Source organism: Pogoniulus pusillus, chromosome 8 (genome assembly GCF_015220805.1).
Source record: "Pogoniulus pusillus isolate bPogPus1 chromosome 8, bPogPus1.pri, whole genome shotgun sequence".
NCBI classification, from domain to species: Eukaryota; Metazoa; Chordata; class Aves; order Piciformes; family Lybiidae; genus Pogoniulus; species Pogoniulus pusillus.
In genome coordinates, this window is record NC_087271.1 from 16,344,675 (window position 1) to 16,367,083 (window position 22,409).

Sequence of the window (22,409 nt, forward strand, 5' to 3'; positions counted from 1 at the left end):
GAGGCATCATAGCCACCGATGCGGTCATCCAGGAAACTGAGCATGATTCTCTGCCCCTTCTCAGCCACTGGATGGAAATTCCTTTTCAGTAGTACTAACAAAAAATACACATAAAATAAATACCGTTTCTAAGCTTCATAGTAAAAACTAAATGCAGAAAACTACTTTCCACTAATGATATAATAGCTTGCCTTTAGGAAAGAATTGCTGAGGACTGAGAAGACTTGATAGCAGCCATCGCTGGCTAAAGCCTAGGAGACACAGTAGGTTTCTCTAGCATCAGTCAGACAAGTCTATTGGAAAGCAGAAGCACTCCCTTTGCAAAGGCCATGTTGAAAATCCTTGAGTTGTGATTCCATTAGGCTGTCTGCTTTCTGGTAGGTGAACATAGGGAACACTGAGGCACCAGTTGTGCTCTTCCTAACTCACTGTATTTGGGACTCCAGACTGATGAAGTAATGTACCATGCTGGAAAGCTGATTCAGGCAGACTGCAGGAGAAGCAATGGGAAAACAACCTAAGCACAGACCTCACAGCCCAGACTGACACCTCAGAGTTTTCGATCCCTGCCATGAAGATCATCAAAATGAAATATGGTTGATGAAGAACCATGGTGGCAATTCAGTATCTAACACACTGAAAAGAGCAGTGTGACAACATTCCAGGCTTTCTCTTCCTCCTTCAGCAAGTAAGGTGTTATTCTCTTTCAGTGAGCTCACCAGATTAGTCCATATCTTTGTCGTTGAGTCAGGAAGGCATTTCCTATTGGTTGCAAGCTGCAAAGTGAGGGTGAAAGCTACTTGATCACAGCTAATGACAAAGTTCTCGTCTGAAGCTGGAGACCAGGTCCATGATGTGAATGGTGTTCAGGCTGACTATGAGAATGTGAGGATCTCCACTGCTGCAAAGACTGGGGGAAGTAGATTGCCTGCTGCACAGCATGTCCTCTGTGCACTGCAGCTCAGATGAGGCAACACTTTAGCAGGGGTGAAATTTCAAAGAACTATTCAGTGTCCTCAAGACATGAATTGACAGTCAGAAGGCTTGTTCACCTTCTGCAAAGCACAATTTATGCCAACTTCCATGGCATCACTTGCTTAAAAGATGCTAAGATGCCAAAACACTTGAAAAAGACACAACTGGAGGAAGAGGCATCATATGCATGAAGTAGAACAAGAATCTTTTTTTATTCTGTACAAAGAATGACTGGATTTTTACACTTGAGCTTTGATGTGCAATGTATAAGTAAGTGTAACTGTTTATACTTAATTTTATCTGAACTGAATTTATTTGAGAAAGCCACCTGAAAAAAATAAAAAAGCATTTTTTCATCTGTGGTTCCAACTTGGGAAGACTTTTAGAAAGGGTGTCTATTTTTAAGACAATGCAAGTTCTCTGTGTTGAGGAACAGGCAGTTCTGTCTCCTTGCATATTAATTTCCAATTATACAACAGTGCCGTTTCCTTAGAGGAGGTAAAAGGCAGAGCTATGAACTGTCACTCTTCCCTTCTGTTGGGAACAATCACTTCAGAAAGAGTATTCACTGTGAGGTACACAGATAGCAGTCTTCCTGAAGAACATCTCCATTGGAGAAAAAGGGCTGTCAGAAGACCTCCCATCTCCATGTATTGGAATGGATCACAGGGAAGAAGCTCTTTCAAAAGGGAGGTAGAAGTGTGCCTCAAAAACCAGCAGGCACACAAACCTGGAGCTAGGCTGGAGAACACAGCAAGTAGGAGACAAGTATGTCTGACCACCAGCTCTGCAGAGTAGCAGCTGTCCTGTGGCAGACAGCACTGGAAAGCAGTGGCTCTACGCTGAAAGCCCTTTCACATAGAAATTCTTCCCCCAGAATCAATACAGAGCAAAAAGATAAAGGGCTTCTCTTATGAAAACTTGTGCCACAGGAGCTTGCTCCAACCCCAGCTTCCTAACACAGGAAACACTGCCACAGAGTCCCCTTAAACCTGGACAACTCAAGTTAGGCAAACCTAAGAGCAATCACTTTAAGAAAGAATCGACTGTCACAGTAACTCCTGTACTGTTGTGCAGCGGTGCGACATCACTGTTTGAGTGACTTGTGCTCAAAATCTGATAGAAATCTCAGATCATATTCATTCTGATGAAAAAAACTGTTTGCTAAGGGCCTCCCATTTTTAAACTCATGAAAGCAGCAGTGATGCAGTTTTGTACTTTCACCACCTTCCCCCCCTGCCCAAATCCTTAGTAAATCACTCAGACAATACGAGCAGCAGACTCGACATGAAAACAAAACTAAAGAGAAACTGAAGATACTTGCACAAGGGAGACCACTGTTTTCACCTCAAAGTTTCTTACAGCAGCAAAAATTTGACTGGTGGGGAAAAAAAAAAAGGAAACTTTCTGTACACAACTTGGAATGCTCAAAACTCTGAGCTCTTCCCTGCTGTGTTTCTTGTGCAGGGAGATTTCCTCTCAATGGCCCAACTAAGCAGGTACTTGGAAGAAGTGATGCTCCCTTCTCAGGTGCTAGCAGGATGAATTCCAACAAATACTTGTAGCTAACCAAGACTAAATCTGAGACTCTTTTGAGTTTTGTTGTTCAGCTGCTTTCAGTTGTTCCCCTTTATGTTGTAGCTTGCTTAGTAAGTCTAATAAACACAAGGAGAAGGCAGACACCACTGAAAAAGGAGTTACACAGATGTAAAGCATTCAAAAAGCCACTGCTGGCAAAACAATATTCTCAGGATTATAGTTTGTCTGGGAGCAGGGGGGAGGTTTGCCATGTTACTACACTAGAATCATGTCTTATGCACCACCTTTAAAATTTTAACTGATTTGGTTTCTCACTGACTCAAAAGAGAAGGAATAAAGATCATTCTAAAGTGTCAGTGATTTTCTGCACCGCAGTCTGCAACACCCATTGAAGAAGAGAGAGTTACGACACCGCTGAGGCTCCAGAGTGCATTCCGTTTTCTGGGGCAGATTTGGCTTGGTGCAGGGCAGCTTGGATTCTGAAATGTGTCCTTGTTTCCATGGAGTAATTCTTGTAGTTTTGCCTAAAACAAAAGCAGATCCAATCTGATAAATACACACTTTAAGAACACGTCCGAGTTATCTTTATGTTATTGTTCTAAGCTAAACAGCTGTAGACAGCAAAAAAAAAAGGCCTTTCTTCAGGAGCTGCTTTGTTGCCTCCTCTAAAATACCAGGCATGTGTTCCTAGCCAGACAACGCAGCTCTTTGTGCTTGCTTTGGAGCTCCACTGTCTGACAATTACCAGAAAAATGCAGCTTCAGAAGAAATTAAATCTGTTCCACTCAATCAAAATATTGACTCCATATTAAATATCTGTAAAAACCACTTACTTTACATTCCGAAATGTAACTTTTTTCTCAAAGTAGAACTGATAAATCTAAATGAAATATTTTCAGTGGGGTTTTTTGTTTGGCTTTTAAAAAAACATTTTTAAAAGGATGAATTCAGCAGACACATTTCATGGCAGAGAGGGGAAGTGAGGGGGGAGAGAGAGAGAGAGAAGGGGAGACTGTGTCCTGAAGCTGAAGAGGGGAACGCCTCATCTCCATCCTCTGGCTGTCAAGGATTTGCACTGTGTAGGAAATGAGGCCAGACAGTTTTCCATCCTAGAAGCTTAGAAAGAGAAAGTTGGGCATACACAAACTCCAGATCAGCTTTTGAGGAGCAATTCAGCAGCCAAGGGAAAAGCTGGCAGCACTTCCCCCACGAACATCTAGTGGTTGACTCAGCAGTGTCACCTGCCTGCAATAGTTGTGTCGTGTTCTACTGAGTTACAGAAACATGAAAATAATCTGTGTCTTCATGGGAAAGCTTATGTAAAAAACAAAATCTGTCCCCAGCAACACCCAGAAAGTGCAGGTCCTACTTAACAGGAATTAACATGCCACCTCCTGCAGGATGGATACAGAAGCCAGATACCAAAGTGGATTAGACCATGTTGATTTTCTTTTAGAATGTATTTTATCATTTTACAGAAACACAGCATCAAGTACTGAACAGTCTGAGCACCTTAAAAGCATTTCACTTCAGAATTCATACTGAGCATAGAAGTGTGGCATCTGTGACTATGGCAGGAGCAGTCTCTTTGTGCAAAGGAACTCCACATCCATCCTACACCAGCTCCTAATTTTATGTATGCAACACCCAAGAGGCTGGCTGAGGAAAGGAGGTGATCAGATTCTGCTGCATGCTGAGCTGAGAGCTATCTTGAGATGAAGTCAATTTTGCCACACAGGTATGGCAGGAGACTGGCATCCTTGCTCACAGTTACATCAACAGAAATGCATGACCAAGCCAGAACTGTTTATCATCTCATTCCACTCCTTCTCCCAGAGCTGCAACAATCAAGCCAGCAGTACTGTGTGGATTTAGGTCAAGCGAATCAGGCATCATGCACAAGCCAAGCTCTCCTCTGTGCTCCTGCCAACGGCAAACAGAATTCTGCAGCGCTGACCCTGGCAGGGACAGAGCTTCCTCCCTCTGGTGGCTGCACAGATCGGCAGTCTTTTCAGATGGGAGTTTATCTGATGAGGTACATACAAGTGGAAGTGTATGGACTGCACATTTGGTTTTGTTCTGACTGAAACCAGGGGAAAGCTGTGGTGTTGGGGGTTCTTCTGTGTACATATTATCACAGTTTCCTTGAGTAGCAAAGTCTGAATATTAGCTTTTCATACACTGGGTAACAACAAAGTTTTAAGAGCTGCTGTCTGCTGGTGCACTTTAAGCCAAATATCTTCCCTTGGCTGGGCTACATGGAGTCATCAGGGAAAAGGTACCATGACTGAGCAGTAAGAGGCAGAAGAGGAGTACCAGCTGGAAGGGGAAGTTCTGAACCATTCACTTCTAGATCTTTCCTTAAGAGAGATGTGAACAAAGGGAATGAGGACAGGAGGAGAGGTGTGCCTTGAGGAATGTTAACCAAGTGAAATACTTTCCATGGTGTTTTGCTAAAGCAATTTTTCGCAGCTCTTAACATCTTCCATGAGCCTACAGAGAATCAGGGCCACAAGCATAGAGGATGAAGAATTGCATTCTTTCAATTTTTGTGTTGACAGGCTTTTGGCACAATCTCTGGCAGGCTGATTCACCACCCTGCCTTGCATAGTGGACTGACTGGGACAAAAGCTCAACACAAGAACTCTGACCTCTTCGAAGCCTGGGGCCAGACATCAGTTTTGCAGCTACTCACACCTGCAGCAGTGACTGGCACGACTCCACACTTGGAAAGATGCAGACACCTGCACTTAATCAGGATCTAACCTGCTGCAGGATGGCTGAAGTTGGGTTTGGATTCCCTCCCTTCAAGATATTTTGAGTTATTGGAGAAGTAAAGGCTCAGAGAGAGGCAAAGACCCTGTTTTGACAGAGAGCACTGCTAGACATCAACCTGAGCCATTTTAGCCATAACACAAGGGCTTAGGCTTCATTCAATGCATCTGTTAAGACTATAAGTAAGTAGACTAGAAAGATTATGACATTTTGCCATACACAAATTATTTCTCATGGAAGCCTTTGACATTCCTAGTAGCATCTTATTTGTTTTTCCTCTCCGCAGAACGGATGTGTAAGACACAAAGACTGAACAATCACATCAGGCTTGCCACTGGTAAAGTCCAAAGAGAAACCAGGGCACATGTGCTTATGCTGAAAAAATGCAATGAGTTTCCATGACAAGAATGAAATTGCTTCCTGCCAATCACTGAGACACCAGACTGGCCCAGCAAACATCAGCAAAGGGCTTTTCACTCACTTACTTTGCTCTCTCCAGCAGTTTTATTGCTTCTTCTTTTCTGTCATGGTCTAGATATAGTACTGCCAGCTCCAGCATGGCATTTGGAATTAGATAATGATCATATTTTATCTTCTTCTCACTGCAATGGAAAAGAAATAGCCTCAAGTTCTTAAAATGACATTTTCCCCTCATTTAACAGCTCCAAACACAAATGAATAGGAGATTAGCTAGGATCAGGAAGAGCCATCAATCTCTATTACAACACTTGTCAGGTTCCCTATCCACAGCTACCTTCCAGCTTGTAACTGTGCATTTTGCACAACAATCCTACACCTCCTCTTATTTCTCAGGATTACAAAACATTGCCTTTATTATCAAGGAAGCATTAGAAAAGATTAAATATTATGAGCTTTATCAACGTGATCTGACAAAAAGAGATGCCATTTGCTGCAGGATGTACATAAGTATAACCACACTGCCACCTGTCCCTGCAGACTGCATTTGGGGTTTGGGTACAGCTACCTCACGATTAGTACAGAAAAGGAAGTGGTGTCTCAAAAACTTTATGCACCTATAGTCCCTTAAAAGAAGAAAATACATTGGCAAAAAGTTCACATTCGCAATTCTTCTTCCATACATGGGTTAACAAAACTGCCAATTAAAGCTGCAATTCCTTGATATCAAAGCAACTTAAATAAATACTACAGATGCTGCAGTCCCCTCTCTTCTATTCATACCATGGTTGCATCTCTTCTTACTTGAACAGTTACTCAGAAATTCAAGAGCTCTCCTACACACCAGGTATCAAAACTTACTTTAAACAGATGTAACTGAAATGGTCTTCTGCTTCTGAGATCTTGCCCAAATGCTTGAGACATAAGCCCTTCAACAGTTTTATCACACACTGGTCATCTGCCAGCAATTCTGTAGCTGCAAGGTGAAGTAAACGGCACAGTTTAACAAACTCCAGAGCAGCAGGGGCTTTCCTATCTGTAGATAAATTTTTTACATAGGTAGGTGCAAGCACAATGGGTTTCCTGGAACACAGGAGAGAAGGAACTGCTCCATTTAGTTCATCTAATTCAGAGACAAACAAGGACCAAGCTTTTCATCAAAGCATCAAATTTGGTCTAAAAGCTATTCCACAATCTTATTGTTCTGACATCTAAAAACTAATTTAAGATGTCCACTTTGGAAACACTGAGTCACCTGACCTATTCATATTCACGAGTTAATTATAAACTCTCCATTTTTGTCTGCCTACATAAAAATATTCCAAACTTTGGTCCTTGCACCTCACATTCCCTCATCTTCTGATTAAGAGCCGCTTCCCTTTGGACTCTGTGATTGCAAGCCTCCTGGCACTAGAGTCTCTTCTATTGCTAAGTCCCACAGAGGCTGCCACATACATATGTCACTAAAGCAAAGCCCAGGGAACATGCCCAAAAATTACAGAGCAAACTAAATTGGAAGGAGCAAGGAAGGGGGCAAAGGTTAACACACTAAGTAGGTACACAGTGAGATGATTCAGGGCCACAAAAGAGTTACTTCATAATGATCTTTAAACAAGAGATCAGCTGTCTCTTCTGGACATCTGGCTCAAAAACATATTCACTTTACTTATGTATAGGGTTAACACTCCTGGGGGAGTGACCCTGAACCTGACCCCAGGGGTCTCGGCCCCTCCTCAGGGGTGGGCCACACTCCAGGTGATGGTTAGCCCACTCCCCCCACTTCCTGCGGTATAAAAGAGACAGGCAATTTCCTGCTTCTGGGTCTTTTTTTCCTCTCTCTCTCTCTCTCTCACTTCGCTCCCTCTTCTTGGGTGCATTGGTCGGGATTTGAACCTGAGTTTCCTGCATGGCAGGTGAGAATTCTACCACTGAGGCAAAGTTCCTGTCTCTTTTATACCGCAGGAAGTGGGGGGAGTGGGCTAACCATCACCTGGAGTGTGGCCCACCCCTGAGGAGGGGCCGAGACCCCTGGGGTCAGGTTCAGGGTCACTCCCCCAGGAGTGTTAACCCTATACAACTTACCCTACCAACTGTCCTGGACTGCATATGCAAATACTTAGGGACCTATCCTAACTGCAAAACTGATCTGCATATAACTGCATTTTAAATGTTATTTTCATGAGCAGATTTCCTTTTACGTCATAGAATGGTTTGGGTTGAAAGTGACCTCCAAAGGTCACCTAGTCCAAACTCCTCTTCAGTAAGCAGAGGCATCCTTTCCTAGATTCAGGCTGCCCAGAGCCCTGTTGAGCTTGACCTTTAATGAATCCAGGGATGGGGCCCTAACCACCTCCCCAGGCAAACTGTTCCAATGTTCCACCACTCCCATAGTGCAGAACTTGTTCCTAAGATCCTGTCTAAATCTGCTCTTCTCTAGTTTGAAGCCTTTGTCCTCATCCTGTCACTGCAGGCCTTTGAAAACAGTCTCACTGCAGCCTCCCTGTAGTTCTTTTCAGGTACTGGCAGGCTGCTCTCAGGTCTCCCCAGAACCTCTTCTTCAGGCTGAACAACCCCAGCTCCCTCGTCTCCAGAGCAGAGGTGTTCCAATCTCCTGATCAACTTTAAGGCAGTCTTCTGAACCTGCTCCATCAGGTCGATGTCCTTCTAGCGTTGAGTGCTCCGGAGCTGGATGCAGTACTCCAGGTGAGGTCTCACTGCAGCAAAGTGGCATAATCTCCTTTTTCAATCTGCTGGCCATGCTGCTTTTAATCCAGCCCAGCTGCCATTGGCCTTCTGGGCTGCAAGTACACATTGCTGGCTCACATCCAGCTTCTCACCCACCAGCACCCCCAAGTCCTTTTCCACATGGCTGCTTTCTATCACCTTCTCCCCTAGCCTGTGTTAATAGTGAGGATTGTTCTGGCCCAGAACCGTATCACTGATTACCTGAACTTTTTGCCAATGCTTCTTCTGCTTCATTTAAAGTCTCTAACATGCCTTCTGTTAACTTGGGACATTTTCCAATTACAGCATAGCCATTCCAGATATACATCATTTCCTAGGATGGGAGAAAAATGACAGCATCATTAATTACAGGACCATATAAATGCAGTTATCAAAAGCTTCAGTCTATCTCTGTATGATGAAAAAGTTACAGATTCCTTAAACAAGCAGTCAGTTTGTCAAAACATATTTTCATTGCAATTGAAAACTTGTCATATTGGTTTTCAGAACAAATTAGCCCTGGAAGACAACTAAAGAGCCACTGACTGCACACAATGCAAGGATTGCTTCAGCAAAACACAAACACAATCTTGCTTACAGATGAAGGTAAATACCAACAAACTAAGCAGACTGAAAATATCACAGTATCACAGTATCATGAAGGTTGGAAGAGACCTCACAGATCATCAAGTCCAACCCTTTACCACAGAGCTCAAGGCTAGACCATGGCACCAAGTGCCACGTCCAATCCTGCCTTGAACAGCTCCAGGGACGGCGACTCCACCACCTCCCCGGGCAGCCCATTCCAGTGTCCAATGACTCTTTCGGTAAAGAACTTTCTCCTCACCTCAAGCCTAAATCTCCCCTGGCGCAGCCTGAGGCTGTGTCCTCTCGTTCTGGTGCTGGCCACCTGAGAGAAGAGAGCAACCTCCCCCTGGCCACTACCACCCTTCAAGTAGTTGTAGACAGCAATAAGGTCAGCCCTGAGCCTCCTCTTCTCCAGGCTAAACAATCCCAGCTCCCTTAGCCTCTCCTCGTAGGGCTTGTGCTCGAGACCTCTCACCAGCCTCGTATGGCTAACTGTCCCTCAGTTAAAGAGCCTTGGTTTTCAGTGCTGTTCTAGCCAAAGTAGTAATAACTGCTTCCACAGAAAAACCAAAACACCTAAACCTCAGGACAGCAAACCAAACTAAAAACCAGTCTCCTCAACCTTTAAGTCAGTCTTCAAAACAACCAAGAGAATTTTAGAGCCAAACTATAAATCCCTTAAATTCCTCAGGTCTGATGTTCCTACAGAAAATTACTTTTCTTATTCAACTGTTCGTAAGAGAAAACTTTATTAAAACCTATTGGTTTAATTCCTGTTTGTCACTGAAGTTCTCTCTTAGAGTTTAGCTCCAGATCAAATGTGCCCATTGCCACTAGCAATCATAAAGAAGGAAGTACTATATATACACTTACAATGGATCCTCATGACAAGTTATTTCTTCTTTGTTCCTTTGACCTAGTCTGCATTTGACATTTTAAAGCTTTCTGATAAGAGTTCTGTGCAGAATAACTGAGTTTTGAAACCACAACAGAAAAAGGTGTCCCACGCACACAGCTGGAGCAGCATGCTCACCCCTCACTGCTGCTTTCACCATCTGGAAAACAAGTGCTGAACTTACTGCAGCCAGTGCATGTTTGTTAAACGATTTTGAAACAGAATCACAAATTGTCAGGGTTGGAGGCGACCTCAAGGATCATCTAGATCCATCAGCCCTGCCATGGCCAAGGGCACTTCACACGAGATCAAGTTGCTCACAGACACATCCAGCCCGGCCTTAAAAACGTCCAGGCATGAGGCTTCCACCACCTCCCTGGGCAACCTGTTACAGTGTCTCACCACCCTCATGGTGAAGAACTTCTTCCTAATGTCTAATCTCAATCTGCCTCCTCTATCTTGGATCCATTTCCCCCAGTCCCATCACTACCTGAAACACTGAAAAGTTCGTCTCCAGCTCTCCTGTAGGCACGCTTTAGATACTGGAGGGCCACAATAAGGTGTCCTCAGAGCCTTCTCTTCTCCAGACTGAACAACTCCAACTCTCTCAGCCTGTCCTCATAACAGAGCAGCTCCAGCCCTCTGATCATCCTCGTTGTCCTTCTCTGGACACATTCCAGCACTTCCAGAGGTTTCCTGTAATAGGGGTCCAGAACTGGGCACAGTGCTCCACGTGGGTCTCACCAGAGTGGTACGGAGAGAAACAGAGGGATTCACAGGACATTTCTTCTAGGCTGTATGTCCAAGGTAGGATTCGCTTGAGGACACACTTCCCTCAGCAAGTCCCTTCGCAGAGGAAAGAAGGTCCCAGAGTTGGGGTTCTGTCCCCAGGTCCACGGGCCCGGAGGGCTGTTGCCTGCTCAGCAGCGACACCTGCTGCCTAAAATACGCAACTGCAAGAGCAACAGGTTTTAACCCCACCAGAACAGCTCAGCCCAGCGCCAGGAGCCTGCCATTCCTGCTGTACGATCTCCGAAACCTTCAAAGTACATCAAAGTACCCTGCGCATTTGTCTCATTTCAGACTTGAGGCATGTCCAGAGAAGGGCCACGAGGATGATCGTGCACCTCCGCTATGATGACAGGCTAAGAGAGTTGTTCAGTCTGGAGAAGAGAAGGCTCTGAGGACGCCTTATTGTGGCTTTCCAGTATCTAAAGGGGGCCTACAAGAGAGCTGGGGAGGGACTTGTTAGGGTGTCAGGTAGTGATAGGACTGGGGGAAATGGGTCCAAGCTAGAGGAGGGCAGATTGAGATTAGACATTAGGAAAAAGTTCTGCACCATGAGGGTGGTGAGACATGGAACAGGTTGCCCAGGGAGGTGGTGGAAGCCTCATCCCTGGATGTTTTTAAAGCCAGGCTGGATGTGTCTGTGAGCAACCCAATGTAGTGTGAGGTGTTCCTACCCATGGGCTGGAACTGGATGATCCTTGAGGTCCCGTCCAACCCTGTCAATTCTCTGATTATCTGATTTGGTGATCCTCAGTGACGACCCAGGCTGTGCTGTAACAACGTTTTTTCTTCAGGAAGCATGGTGTCACCTGCCCAGCTGCTGGGCTGGGAAATGACTGCTCTGGTGTCTCCAACAGGCTCTCTTTCTTCAGGCATTTTCTTAAAGAGCATCTATGATTATCTGTCCCTTTCTACAAACATAATAGCTCAAAGCACTGCAAATGCTGACACCACTGCACTTGGCAGGCCTTTGGGCTCAAAGTTCTCTCATGTTCTTCAACATTTTTTTTTCAGACAGATTAAGTGTACCATGGACAAGGCAATGGCTGCTTTATGCAGCTGTTCTCATCTGGTTATAGCACACTGGCCAGCATGACTGAGGGAAAACAATTAAATTTTAAAATCACAGCATATTAGGGGTTGGAAGGAACCTCTGGAGATCTTCAAGTCCAACGCCTCTGCCACAGCAGGACCATAGAATCAACAGTATCCAATGGTTTTCTGGAGTGGCTAAAGGAATTGTTGTTCCATCCCAATGCTTGTGAGAGCTCTGGAGAGCATTGCAGTGCAAACACTCAGGGGCATGTTGAACAGATGCTTACATGATGTCCTCAGATCTTGCATTGTTTCCTTTGCATTTCTGTCTCCCCACCAAGCAGCTTTCATCTTAAAGTCCTCTTTTAGGAGTCTCAATAAATGATACACACCAGAAAAGACCTAGGGCAAAACTCCTCAAAAGAGAATCCAAGGCAAGCTGTTAGGAGCATACTAGTCTTGAGCTGGAATAATGGGTTCCACAGGCAGCCCATTGCTGTGTCACAAGCAGCTGGCTTAGCTCCTGTGGTTGGTGCATGCCCCCATCTTATAGCATTCCTCACATTCATTTGGCTTTGCTTGGGGTACATTCCAGCCTCCTGCAGAGGTTTTACCTCAGAAACATGGAAAGATACTATTCTAATTCTCTTGGGGTTTATTTCCATAAATTGAAACCATCTTAATAAGGAGGAGGAGGAGGGGATATTTCTAACTTACCAGAGGTGGAACAGGCAAAGGAACGGGGTTTGAAGAAAGATACCGTCGAGCTTTCCGAATCGCAAACTTTTCTGTAGGAAGAGATTTCCCTGCAATCTTCAGTTTCAAACTGGGAACAATCCTGAAAGTTTAAAGGAAAATGTAAGGATTTTTTCCTCTGTAAATCTCTGGGGAAAAACAAAACAAAACAAACAAAACCCAAACAACATACTCAAATTTAAGAGAGCAATTAAAAAATCATGGAATCACAGAATTAACCAGGTTGGAAAAGACTTCTGAGATCATCAAGTCCAACCTGTCATCTAATCCTTCTAGTTAACTAAACCATGGCACTAAGTGCCTCACCCAGGCTCTTTTTAAACACCTCCAGGGATGGTGACTCCACCACATCCCTGGGCAGCCCACTCCAATGCCAATCACTCTCGATGTGAAGAACTTCTTCCTAACTTCCAGCCTGAACCTGCCCTGGCACCATTTGAGGCTGTGTCCTCTTGTTCTGTCACTGGCCCCCTCTTAAATTGAGGGATCGAGAACTGGACACTGGACTCAAGGTGTGGCCTAACCAGTGCTGGGTACAGGGGCAGAAAACTTCCCTGGTCCTGCTGGTCACACTATTCATGATACAGGCCAGGATGCCTGCTGCTACCTCTGGGGAAGCTGAGCAATACACATTCACAACAGCTGTCTTTACTCAGGACAGTATCTCTCTAGGTTTCCTCTTCAATCAAGCAGAAGGAAGAGGGACTCTTTCCCATCCAAAGAATAAATTAGATGATGCACTTGACTCAAAAGAGGCACACCTCTCTCACTAAGACTAAGAAAGAGGTAAGCTAAATTTTGCCAGTGTTCCTCCTAGTCTTTCAAAGATCAAACCTATTCACTTCGTATTGGATCCCAAATCCAGTGAAATCTGCTTGTAATGGTTATGACAGACATGAAAACCCCCAAAATATCAATGCATTGTAACCACTTAAAAAAAGAGCTATTGAAATTTCATAGGAAAATTATGAAAATCAATAATCACTCTTCTTTGCCCCAGCAAGGTTTAAGCATTTTTGAGTTTGAATGTCACAAGTGGGTTAACTCCTGGTGTTAATAATGCATATATTCACTCATATATTTAACTATTTCATTTCTTGTAGCATAATCCACTGAAGACTTTTATACCTTACATGCCATTTTGACTAAAGGAAATAACTGAAAAAGAATGTGAGCATTACATGCAACAGCAGCAGCCTGTTAGGCTGACAGACCTAATATGATGCCCTCGAAGTCTTTCCAGCCCTAGAGAAATCTGCTATCTGAACCCAGGGTCCACTTCAGTGTAAGGGACTGTTTCATTGTACATTTTCTCACAATCCCATGTTCTTTGCTCAGATCTTCCAAACTGCACAATAGATCTCTTGCCCCAGCCTCTCTTCCTCCAACTGTGACAAGAAACTGTAAATTGAGAGCCTACCTGAATAATTCGACTTCGCTGTCACCGAAAGGACTGCAGTCTTCTGGTCCAAACATGCTGAGATAAGCAGCTTTCATGTAAATATAAGTAGCCTGCAAATGCAAACAAGAACAGCTATACAGAAAAAATGAATTTACAGCATCCCCAGTAGTGAGATAAAGCACAAAAATAGCAAAGAAGAAGAAGCTGCTGCTTTCGATCACAAACAGAAGATGCCCAATGACAGGACAAGGGGCAATGAGTGGAAGCTGAGGCACAGGAAGTTTCATGTAAACATGAGAAGGAATTTTTTTACTGTGAGCCCTGGAACAGGCTGCAATCTCCCTCTCTGGAGATACTCAAAACCTGCCTAGATGTGTTGCTGTGTGACCTGCTCTAGGTGATCCTGCTGTGGCAGGGAGGTTGGACTGGATGAGCTTTCGAGGTCCCTTCCAGCCCCTGACATTCTATGATCTTAGGGCATTTTGAGCACGAGGCAAGTATTCCAGAGAGCGAAGCATACACATTTATATCATGTGTATCTTGGTTTATTTTGCATCATCTTAGCATTTGTTCTAGGAATTTGGACATTCTACATGTGTGTAAAGTTTCAAAAATACATGCTGGAAAACGTACAAGAAGGTGATGCTCAGAGGAAAAAAAATGTATTACTATACAGTCTGTCTGTGCACTCACAACTTGGTGGCATATCTGAAATGTTAGGTTCTAGAAGGTTTTGAAGTGTTTCATGGTTTCAGTTTATGGGAAGTACTGATTCCACAGAGATTCCTGAGCAACCAAGGAAAGCAAAGCAGCAGACAACGTTACAACTTTTCCAACAGTAAAGAGAAACAGTTGGTGAGTTCTCGAATGCTACCTTAAGGTGCCTATTGTAACCATAAGTTCCAGGACTTCTCTGGACTCTTTTAAGCTCTGATTATTTATTTACACTGGAATCCAACAGTGCATACACACTTTAGCTCACCTAGTTACTAGCTTGAAACCTCCACCTTGTGCTGCAGAACAAATATTAAAAGGAAGCACATTCTCTGTTTCTCTAAGCCCCCTGCAACACAGTGTAAAACTCTATATACAGTTTAAAAGGACACATTAATAGCAGCCCACAGCATTTCAGGATATTCAAGCTTTTAGCCAGGTGGTGCACCCTGGCTTGGGAGTTCTGTGGGAGCTGCTTGGATTCATGCAGGTGGCTGAACTCAGAGCTGGGATGGCTCTGAGGATCACCAGGGGTTTGTACTGCAGATCTCAGCCAAGCGAGAGCACCGAGAGAGCTGCTCTTACATGGATGCTTGGAGGGGTTTGGTTCCACTTGGCCAATACAATGTACAGTAGAAAACCAAGGAGAGAGAGACTCTTCACACACACACAAACTGATCATATCAGCAAGAAATAAACCTATCAACCATACATCTCCTGCCCTGCCCACCCCCAAACTTAACCCCTTTTGACAAATTTCCCTAGGGCTCAGAGGAAGACAAGGGTGGAAAGTTACCAGGGCTCTGGATGGAAGACCTCACTCCTTCAGAGGCACAGGACTCTTCTAATTGCTATTATTGTCCTAGAGGCACCACCACAGCTGACCTCAGTCATCACCAAAGACCTCATATGCATAATGTAATGAAAGAACCTGGCCATTGACTGCCATTTGTCAATGACACAACCAGTCAGTATAGAACTCCAAGTAGCTGTTCATCAACAAGTCAGGCCCAAAGGTTTGTTTGCCCACAATCTGCTCAGATTTGAATGTCTGCAATTTACAGTGCTCTATAAAAGCCACAGCAGACTAGTTTTGGTTTACAATTCTTCAAAGCTACCAAAAAATCACACCCCCCCTACTGAAAGTTCAGAGACACTACAGGGTGTTCTGCCCTTCTGATTTGCTTAACTTACCTTTGACCAAGTGTTTTCCTTGCTTAGCAGATCTGCATAGAAGAAAGCCATCTTCCACTGACGCTTGTAGGTGAAGCACCACATGAGCTCCCAGTAACACATGTGGTGAAACTGCTTCCAGTATTGCTGAGCCTCACAACATTCTTCATACCTATTAACTGCCTGAACACAGAGATTTCCAAATGCTGCCTTAGTTATATGTGTAAATGCACAAACACCAGTGTTGTAATAGACACTAGGACTCAGGATCTGCCAACATGGCTCCTGCAAATCATTAATAGCTCAGTATTCCTCAAAAATCATGTCTGTTGTCTTCACATGAGAGATTCTTAGCTCCACAGTCATCCCGCTGTTAGCAAGTTCACCCCTGCTACAGAGCTCCCCCTTCTTGGAAGTTACATTAAGTTCTAAGCATGGGAAGAATGAATTTGTGCGTCTAGGGAAATTAGAAAACTAAAATCAGAGGACAGATGCTCAGCTGACATCATTGTTGCAGCTCCAAAGAAGCTCTTTCAAGGGAGCTACTGCAGTGCACACCAGCAGATACTCTGTCTCAGCATATTCTGAATGTGCGTTATTCATCTCCCTACTTCTTTCAAGTCTTGTATGACTCCACTTAGACCGATGGTAAAAGATTCCCACCAGATGTTATAAAGAATATCCTATCCTACAAGATAGGAAAGACAATGAGAAAATTGTCATTAATACTGGTGGACTAGATTACCACCAGAAATTAGGAAGGGCAGCAAAACTAGCTGGTCAAACAAGTTAGTCAAAATAGGTTTCAAAATTCCCATTCGTAATCCACAAACTATAAGTTACACATAAACCAAAACCACACCAAGCCTTAGCCAGAAATGAAACATTATTACATTATTCTTCTGAAGCTTTTGAAACTTACTTCCTCCAGAACAAAATGATTACTTACCTCATCAATATTACCCTTTAGTGTCTCTATCCTGCCTGCAAAAAACAGGAATATGGCTCCCTGAAATAAATAATAACAAAAATACAAATATTCCTTAGCAGTTTTAAAGCTGGCCACATGTAGTCTAGACCTTTGTTATTTGGCAAGAAAACGTTAAACAATCATATCAATTTATGATTCCTTTTTACCTTTGGGTATCGAGCCAAGTAAGGTTTAAGCAGTTTCTCTGCCTCTTCAACATTTCCTTTCCCTGTCCCTAGAATGCATAAAAATGCAAGTGATAAGAACAACAGGAAAAGAAATGCAAAGCAACACAGCACAGGAATGCAAGGTACTGATTAGCCATCCTCATCTAGCCACTACCTCAGTTCCCTCTCTGATAAGGAAAGCTAAACACAGGTTGGTGTTGTCCTGTGCCCGGCAGCAGAACTGTGCCCACACTTGTGTGCAGGCTGCAGAATGTTTCATCTGAAGAACAGAGGGAGGTGTCTCAGTGGCAAGCTATCACCTCCCAAAACGTCAGGGACAGCGTGTTAACACTGAAACCTTTGGCCATTATCTCAACCTCCCAAATAATGCACCAAACTACTGAAGCCAGATTCAGCTCTCACAGCTTCCTTTTCTACCCCCATGGTCTCCTTCCTTACATGTTGAGCCTCCACCTTGAAAGTTAAGACATTATCTTCAGCTGTGATCATCATTGTCGAACTACCCACAAGTGAGTCATATTTAATCCCATCATGAACAAATAATTCACCAGCAGATAAGTGATGAAAATCATCTTTCTCCCCCTCTGTGTCCCACAAGAACTACTCAAATCCAAGAGTTATTATAAATCATCTTACCTAACACAAAGGTCATGAAAGTATGATAGCAAAGCAACAGCATGGTACACAGCACCGACCTAAAGCTGTATGATGATGCTCCCTCTTGAAGCTGCAGCAGACCACGCTCCTGTGCAAACAGAGATGAGGAGGACAAAGTAATGGAAAAGTACCAAAGCCACATTTTGCTCATTTGTTGAGTTCTGCAGTGTTGTCCATAGACTGCTACAGATTCCTCGAATGCAATGACACAAACTGCTCACACAGCAGAGATAAAGATACACACAGAAAGTTGTCTTGCAATAACTCAGGGAGGCACTAGATAGCCTGGAAAATATCTGATGATGTAACAGCAGCTTAGGATGTTATTGCATGGTGAACATAAGAGAATGTGAGACAACTTATTATCATGCTAAACAGCATTCCAGAAACAAAATTAGAGAGCTTTGGAATGCCAGGTGTGGTACTTGGAGGCTGGGTGGTGCCTTTAAGAAACCACAAAGTTACAGATCTCCAGGAGCTAGAGTGTCCAGGAGGTATACAGGAAAGTGTAATCTTTTGTATTTCTTCCCATAAGTTCTGCATCCCTATAAAGCTGGCTGAGAAGTCAGATTCTTCCCTTCTCCTTCCATCTCTCCTCCCGGGAAGCATGGGCAGGCTCTTATCTCCTCCTGGCTGGCCTCAGCCAGTGCTGCCAGGCAGACCTGGAGCAGCTTAACTGTGGCCTGGAGTTGCCAAGCTGAATTTTATGCTGTGTTATGATGGTTTTGAGGGTAGAAGGCATGACAGAGGGTGGGGGGGTGCATATGAAGATCTGTGTGTGTTGGCCTGAATTAGGGGCAGGTTTTTGCGTGAAGCCTTGGCCTAAGAGAAGCAAGGCAGAGATGCGCTATGGATTTTGTGTATTTTGTATGCTTCTGTACTGTTGCATGTCGTGGTGCATAGCCTCTCTGTTTAAGCTTTCCAACCCTGGGTGTGAAGCATTTTGCTTTTACTTCTTTTTTAAGATGTAGGAGAGCATCTGTCTCGCTCTAAACTAAGACACCTACAGGCAAATCACCTAGGGGCACTGTGCAGTGGATCCACATTTGAACGTCACTGCACAAGCGAGGGAAAGCCACAAGGAAAAGCAGCTAAATCTGCAGCTTGCTGGGCGCAGGATGACAGGGCAAAAGGATGCTCAGGCACACTAAGGATGAAAGGAGCAGTGCAGCCATGCTGGCCTACTACCAGCAGTAGAAAGATAGGGTGAAAAGAAGAATATGACTGTTTGAGGAGCAACCACAGCAACCACGCTGACAGGATTAAGGTGGGTAGTGTCTTTACAAACAAAGAATGGTGGAGTTGAAATAACAAGGACAGACCCAGACAGCTCAGCTTATCTATGTCGTATGTAAATCACAAAGGGCCTCCACTGAAGGCATCATATGGGCTCCTGCTATGAATTAGTGGGGGCTGTCTGAAGAGAACAGGCACCAAACAGCCTGAACTTCTGAACTTCTAGGACACAGTGCAGGCTCAACACCCTACTAAACATTAGCTTCTCCACCCAGACAAGTGAAGAACCTAATTTAAATGAACACAGGATGCATGATGCAGGGAGTTACATGTAAAGGGGTGTCATGGTTTTAAAAGAGGTTTTTTAACTGGAGAGAAATGCAGAATTGTATTTGAAAGGAAAGATACAGAAAAAAAATACAGAGCATATACAAGATACATAGTGACCCCCCAGAATCCTCCCCCAATCCAAAACTAATCTACAATCCCTAGTGCTCCAATCCTCCCCCCCCAGAGCCTCTGCCACCCACAGGCCCCAACAGAGGGCCACAAACAGGCCCACTCCTTACATGCTTACCCCAATAAGTAGTTCCTGCCAGGCACAGCAGGCAGAAGGGAGAGGAAAGAAGAAAGTGCTAGCCATGCTGCCATCTTGTAGAGAGATAGTAGAATTATTGGATTGAATAACAATTTTACACTTCTCTTGTGCTCACCTCTGGATTCCTCTAGCCCCTAGAGGATTTTTTTAATCCCATCATTCCCAACCTACAACAAGGTGGTACATGTAGTAGGCGCATGGGGAAGACTGCAAATCCTGAGTACCTCAGCCAATGGGGAAAGGGAGAGGGAAATCTGCATCTAGAAACTGAGGATAAAAGGGAAGCCATGCCTTCCAGCAGTTGGAGAGACCCCACTGGGATCTGTCCCATGGATTCTGCCTTTATTCAAATACAGTCTTACAGGACTCCTCTGCCTCCATTGTGAACACAAACTTCCCAATCAGGCTAATCTTCCTTAAAACGTTCTGCTCCAGCACATCAGATAACCAACCCTAGGTACTCTAGCTCCTGAGGCAACAGCATTTCATAGCCCACTCTTGGACTGGTTTTATGGCATCAGGAGAGAATATAAATATACTGGTGTATTAAACATGAGATCTGCCTGCTAGTAAATACGCACAGGAAGCTGTCCACTGTGTGCTGGGCATCATTCTGCATGGAAAGTTACTGGAAGATGATCTGTGAGACCCTAAGGACATCCCTTCCAACCAGCCACCCTATAGGGACCCTGAGGGATGTCTATTAGAGCCACTGCACAAAGTATCAGAGAGAGCACTCAGAGCATTACTTCCCACACACATTTTCATCTCTTCTGTGTCTTTGCTGATAGAGAGGTGTTATGCTAACTCGCCTTTACCACTTGCTCTGTAAACACTTGTCATAGCTTGAGAGGTCACAGGCTCCCCTAAGAAAACTACTGAGACCAAGGCCCATCCCAGAGCATGGGTCTGGTCATCCCAGGATGTTGTAATAGTGTTATTCTATTCTGTTTTCCAGTACTGCAGCTTGGAAGCCAGTTCCTGCCTGATATCGCTCTCTTCTTCCCTTCTCCTCTCCTCCCTCCACACCTCTCTCTGGGAAGAACGCACATCCTTTCCCATCTTACCGTTTGTCAGGGGATGGCTTCTAGCTGGCAGGGAACTCCCAGCTGCATCATGCAGCCTACTGAGGCCTTGTAAGCCTAAGATGGGGGGGGGGGGGCAGTTATGGCCTACTCTCAGGCCTGCCGAGGGTGGAACAGGTAGAGGATTCCAGATGGTTTCAGTCCAATATACTTGGCTTAACTTGTGGATGTATCCATTCTACCTGATTGCCTTTTGCATATGTGCACTAGTAAACAGAATCTCTCTTTAAACTTCCAATCAGTGCACAGTATCCTCCTTCTTACTCTCTAAAAGGAGTAAGTCACTCCTGTCGTCCAGTCCTGGGTAGCTGTGCTAGTTTGAAGCTAGCTAGACTGTTTTGGTGAGAAGAACTAGATCACAGGCTGTGAAAGGAAAACAATGGTGATGTCTGCTTCCCTCACAGGCTTGCTGAGGTGTATAGGAACAAGAAATAACAACACAGATAACCACCCTCACTGGGGCTGCTGGCTGAGCTGCATCTTACTCTCTAACCTCACCTCCATTTGGGACTAATCCACTTTGCTTCCTAACCTCTTGGCCGAACCTCCATTCTTCCTTGGGACTGGGGTAAGGCTGAGAGGGGTAGGGGGAAGGTGAAGGGGTCATTGAGAGCCCCTCCTGGGGACTCAGGTTTCTGGGAGGGGACTTGTGCTTCTGTATTACTTTTACTTTGTATATTTCTGTATATAACTGTATATATTGTAAATATCTGCTTGTATATTGTGCTAGCTGTAAATAAATAGCTTCATTCATATTTCCAGGGCCGGCTGAGTCTAGTCTGGGTGATTTCTAAAGTGTGGGGGGCGGGGAACACCCAAACCATCAAGTAGCTCATAGCCTCAAACTACAACAACCCTGACACCTGACATCATACTCTAATTTTCATTGCAGATCTCTTTTTTCACTTAACTAGCATGGTTAAGTGTTTTCACATAAACACACGTACTTCATGCTTCAGAGAAAAAGAAATCCTCATGTTTTCTGTTAATTACTGAAAACTAATGTCACACTGGAAATCGAGCACTGGGCAAAATAAAGCCAACTTTATTTTTTGCTGAGAGCAAAACCTTGACTGATACAGGCAATTAACAAAATATGATATATTCAGCTTCTTTAAACTCCCAAATGAAAACCACAAACATTTGGGTCATAAAAAAAGTAGCACTACAGCACTGCAAGGTTCAAGACAAACATTCTGTGGCATGAACTGCTGGCAGGAAAGAACTCCAAAGTAGATTTACAAAGTACACTTTTTTTTAAAGTCAAAAATCTTCAAGCTGGATATTTTACTGAGCCTTTACTGACATCAAGTGCTAAGCCTTACAGTGTTTAATACAAATATAAACCACACAGAATATAAAAATATATATACAGTGAGTAGTGATCACATTTGTGAAAGGCACTAAGAGTGCAACACAGCAATTTTGTTAGTTGTATAGAGGAATAGAATCACTTGCAAAGGTGATCTCACTTATGTATTTTAGTCTCAAATATGTATTTTAATACATCCAAATACAAAGTTAGTATGGGTGACAGACAAGTAATGCAACCCATACTCACCCTTCATGGGACTGCACCCTGGAAAGGTGCACCTTGAAGTAGATTAAATACACTGCCCATTCATCAGAAGAAGGCTGCAAAATTTGGCATACTTGAGCCTAAACTCTTAGACAGAGCAGCTACATGACTATGGGAAGCTCTCAGAGCAAGTCAGTCCACTCTGCAGTATGTCCATAATCCTAATTTTCCATTAAAGAGGGCTTACTTTTTGCTCCACCACTTGAGTACCCCAAGATTTCTAAATTAGAGTAACAATACCCTCAGTAGACAACCCGAAAGAAAGAAATCTAGCAGTAGCAGTTATCGGCATTACGACACTTGCTTGTAGAAAA

The 22,409-nt window shown here is 44.0% G+C and overlaps 1 protein-coding gene across 1 annotated transcript in view; it reads right to left on the bottom strand.

The window, feature by feature from the left end:
• Window positions 1-1,159: 1,159 nt before the first annotated feature.
• The window catches only part of TTC39A (tetratricopeptide repeat domain 39A), a 60,203-nt gene continuing 38,953 nt past the window's right edge, over window positions 1,160-22,409 (bottom strand). The window contains exons 9-18 of the mRNA XM_064147348.1: window positions 17,577-17,685; window positions 16,920-16,987; window positions 16,732-16,791; window positions 15,804-15,965; window positions 13,914-14,005; window positions 12,455-12,575; window positions 8,653-8,764; window positions 6,568-6,682; window positions 5,775-5,891; window positions 1,160-3,038 (exon numbers count right to left, since the gene is read on the bottom strand). Of these exons, the coding sequence (XP_064003418.1) occupies window positions 2,918-3,038; window positions 5,775-5,891; window positions 6,568-6,682; window positions 8,653-8,764; window positions 12,455-12,575; window positions 13,914-14,005; window positions 15,804-15,965; window positions 16,732-16,791; window positions 16,920-16,987; window positions 17,577-17,685 (1,077 nt within the window). The 3' untranslated portion in view covers window positions 1,160-2,917. The remainder of the gene's footprint in view (window positions 3,039-5,774; window positions 5,892-6,567; window positions 6,683-8,652; window positions 8,765-12,454; window positions 12,576-13,913; window positions 14,006-15,803; window positions 15,966-16,731; window positions 16,792-16,919; window positions 16,988-17,576; window positions 17,686-22,409) is intronic.